The sequence below is a fragment of the Egretta garzetta genome, unplaced genomic scaffold (assembly GCF_000687185.1).
Source record: "Egretta garzetta isolate BGI_Z169 unplaced genomic scaffold, ASM68718v1 scaffold100, whole genome shotgun sequence".
In the NCBI taxonomy this organism is placed as follows: Eukaryota; Metazoa; Chordata; class Aves; order Pelecaniformes; family Ardeidae; genus Egretta; species Egretta garzetta.
Window position 1 is genome coordinate 1,141,053 of NW_009258265.1, and position 3,677 is coordinate 1,144,729.

The window sequence follows — 3,677 nt, forward strand, 5'->3', positions numbered from 1 at the left end:
CAAACACCTTTTTCGCCGCACCCCCCCCCCCCCGCCGCCACCTCCTCCCCAGCTCACGCGTTTAAGTGGATTTCCTCTCCCTGTGGTGAAGAACAATGAAATAAAGAAAGAAAGAAATAATCCCAGCTGCCGGGCCCTTTAAACGGATTTCACCGTATCCATTTCTTTCCTGCTCTTGTGCGTGTGTATGTGTGTCTGGGTATGTGCACGTCCCTGACGTCACGGCAGATTTGGAAGTTGCCCGATGCTGGCCATCTGCTCCTGATTACGGGAGGCCCTGAGCTCCTTAAAATTATACGCAGAAAGGCTGACATCCCCCTCCCGGCCGGAGCCCGGCCATGGTGAGAGTGCTGGATTGGGCCGGCAGCACATCCCTGCCGGATCCGCTAATCCCTGGTAACCAGAGAGCAGGGGAAAGGTGAGATCAGGGATCCGCACCTGGCTAAAACTGCCGTGGGAGGAGGTCGCTTTGCTCTGTACCGACCGGGAAGCAGTACCTGGCTGTCCCATCATTTCCAAGAGGTTTGGGGTAGAGCCAGGGGTGGGTTCGGGGGGGGTTTTGCCAGAGGGGCTGTGGCAGTGGCTGTGGCTCCAGGGGTCCTGCTCCCACTGGTGCCAACGCAACAGAAGACAGCTCAAGAAGAGGACCCACAGTGATTATACCTTCGGGTAGGGTTTCTGAAGGATTTTGGGGGAATGAAGGTGGCGAGAGGGGTGAGATCCCCCCCCTGTATCCTCCACTTGCTGCTCTGGGAAAGGCCTAAAGGTATTTTTGGGTGCCCCTAATTGCAAACTGGCACCTGGCTGCCAGCACAAGCAGAGCCACGGGGTCGAGCTGGCATCCAACGGGCAAACCCATATGGCCTTATGACCTGTGGCCATGTTCAGGGTCCTCCCTGCCTCTCTCCTCGCTTCCAGGACACTGAGCCAGTCCTTGTGCCCCCCGTGCCTCAGTTTCCCCATGGCAGGAGTGAGATGAACCTGCACCTGACCACTCCATGCCAGTGCCTTTTGGGGATGTCCCTGGGGACCAGCCCACTGACCCCACCACATCCTCCTGCCCAGGGTCAGGAAGGGGCAGGCGGTTGGGCTCACCCCCATTGCCCGCATCCAGGACAGGAGACAGCAGAAATCAGTCCCTCAAAATTGCCTGGCGAAGGCAGGGCAATTAGCTAGAGCGTGATTACAAGCAGCATGCTTAAGGAGGTTAAACCACTACCTGGGGTTTCTGAGTTCTTAATTACCTACTCTTTAATTGCTGCTCTAAAGTACATTAATAAAACTGACTGTCTGGGACAAAAAAAAAAAAAAAAAGGCAAGATGCGATCTGTGCGAGCTGGGATGCTGCAGAGATACAGCCCTTTCCCAGGGCTCACATCAGCTTCCAAATCCTCCAGTCCCCGCCGGCAGCGGGGATTGCACTCATCAAAGTGCTTAAAAAAATACTTTTCTGCCAGAAGTGTTTCGTGCTTGGGGGGGTGGGGGTGGGCAAAGCCCCCTGCGCGGCTCCCCCTGAGCCTGTCTCTGCTCGGCAGCCTCGTGTTTCCGCTGCCTGGTGGACGTGGTGCCGGTGAAGAACGAGGACGGCGTCGTCATCATGTTCATCCTCAACTTCGAGGACCTGGCACAGCTCATCGCCAAGAGCGCCAGCCGGAGCCTGCACCAGCGCCTGTCGCAGAGCTGGCGCGGAGGTGGGTGTCACCGGGGACGGTGGGGACAGCGGGAGGGCAACGCAGCATCCTCGGGGCTATCCCCATCCCATGGGTTTCTCGGGAGCTCGTGGGGGCTGAAGGATGCAGGATCCTGCGCCGTGGGGCTGAGCCCCACAGAGTGCCCAGGAGCAGAGGTTTGTGTTTCTGCACAGCTACAGCTCCGCTGGCTCAAGGCTTGATCCAGCCAAACACTAACTGGGTGAAAAAGGGGGCTTTTGAGCCAGCTGTGCTCCCCGCGCAGCCCCTCATGTGCACACCAGCCCACACCCCCCTCCCGAACCCCCGGGGACCTGGGGACAGGGGTGGGGACCGACTCCCCCTCATGGGATGGTGCATTTTTAAGGCAAGGGCATCTTGTTGCAAGCGAGCGGAGCCATGCAGCTCCTCCACACCCTCCCTGCCTTGCTGCGTCCTTTCCATATTTAACGCTGGGAGGTTTTTGTAGCCCCTCCTGCGTACGTGCAGCACCACGTTGGCCAGGGTGGGAGGTGCCGGAATGGGACAGGACCCATGTGCAGGGTCACTGGGAGGGCCAGGGGATATTTGGTGTCACCGATGGCAGGGCTGTGCTATGGGGACATCACCACAGGCAAATGACACAAGGATGGTTGCGCTGGGATGGCTCTGAGCCTGCCCCGGCTTTGGGCTGTTCCGTGCTGTCCCAGGTTCATCCTGGGGTTTTGTGGGGCTTTTGGAATGGAAAAATCATATTCCCTTTTTTGGGAAGGTTAGATCAAAGGGAGAGCTGTGGTGAAGCTCTCAAGGGGATGTGGATACCCAGGGATGCAGATGTTAGACCTGACCTCGGGAAGGAGAGTTGTAGCTTCGGAATACCCTCCTGCTATACATGCTCCTCGGTACCAGCCACCTATATTTTAAGCAGGGAAATAATCTCACATATACCTTCATGCAAGCACTCCCTGGGGATGCAGGTTGGTGTAGGGAGGCTTTGGGCAGAGCTCAAAGTAAAGCTGTGGCAGCAGCCTGGGTCTGTCCCCCCATGGTACGTGGGGTGGCACAGCGGGACCGGGACCGGAGCCAGGGCCACATCGGGGACTGTTGGGGACCCTTCACGCTGCCCGCTGTGTCGGTACGGTAACGTACGTTTTAATGCATTCACACTCGGTACGTACATACATCCTGGAGCCATGAAGGTGTTTGCGTGCGTGGCAGCGGGTACCAGCAGTGGTGCTCTGTGTGGTGACAGGTTTTACACATCGTCAGGCCAGGCATATGCACACGGGACTTACGGACATATGCGGGTGAATGTATATATATATCCTGTGCACGTGCTCCTATGTCTATGAAGTGATGGGATTTACATCGCTGGTGTATTGCTATAGTACCAGTTAGCCTCTGGGCATGGACTGCCGAGAAAATCCTGAATTCCAGCACCAGTGCTGCTTTGCAGCCCCCTCAGCTCTCAGTATGTCTCGACACAGGATGCCTCCGTACCCCATCCCACCCCGAGACGTACCTTTGACTGCAGAAGGCGCCCACATAAAAAGGGAACTTACTGCTTTCCTGCGCATTAGAGGCTGCGCTGCGCATCCCGAGGAGCGTCGCTCGGGTTTCCCAGTCCAACGCCGGGGAGTGCGGAAAGGCCAGAGCTGCTGGCGCCAGCCCAGATCAGTCTCTTGTGCACGGGTTTTCTGACTCAGTCTTTAATTACACGGCCGCAGGCGGCTGCATTGCCGGTCCCTGGCTCGCCGGTGCGCAGGGTACGGCGGCTGCTTTGTTTTGCCGGGGAGCTGGGCAGGTCAGGAGCCTGCCTGAGCGGCTCGGTGCTGTCGGGGGCTTGGCAAGGGAGGCAAATCCTGCCAAAACCAAACGGCTCCTCAACATGCTGCTTTTTCCCAGAGGATGGTGCCTTTGCGGAGCTTGTGTCGCGTCCCACGTGCCCCGGGATTTAGGCCACTTTTGGTCCAGTTAGTGAGTACAACTGGTGTTGCTGGGGGTTGGATG

The 3,677-nt window shown here is 57.8% G+C and overlaps 1 protein-coding gene across 1 annotated transcript in view; it reads left to right on the forward strand.

Annotated features, from left to right (window-relative positions):
* Positions 1-1,582: 1,582 nt before the first annotated feature.
* Positions 1,583-3,677, forward strand: part of KCNH6 (potassium voltage-gated channel subfamily H member 6) — a 23,325-nt gene continuing 21,230 nt past the window's right edge. The window contains exon 1 of the mRNA XM_035903594.1: positions 1,583-1,691. Coding sequence (XP_035759487.1) covers positions 1,598-1,691 — 94 coding nt within the window. The 5' untranslated portion in view covers positions 1,583-1,597. The remainder of the gene's footprint in view (positions 1,692-3,677) is intronic.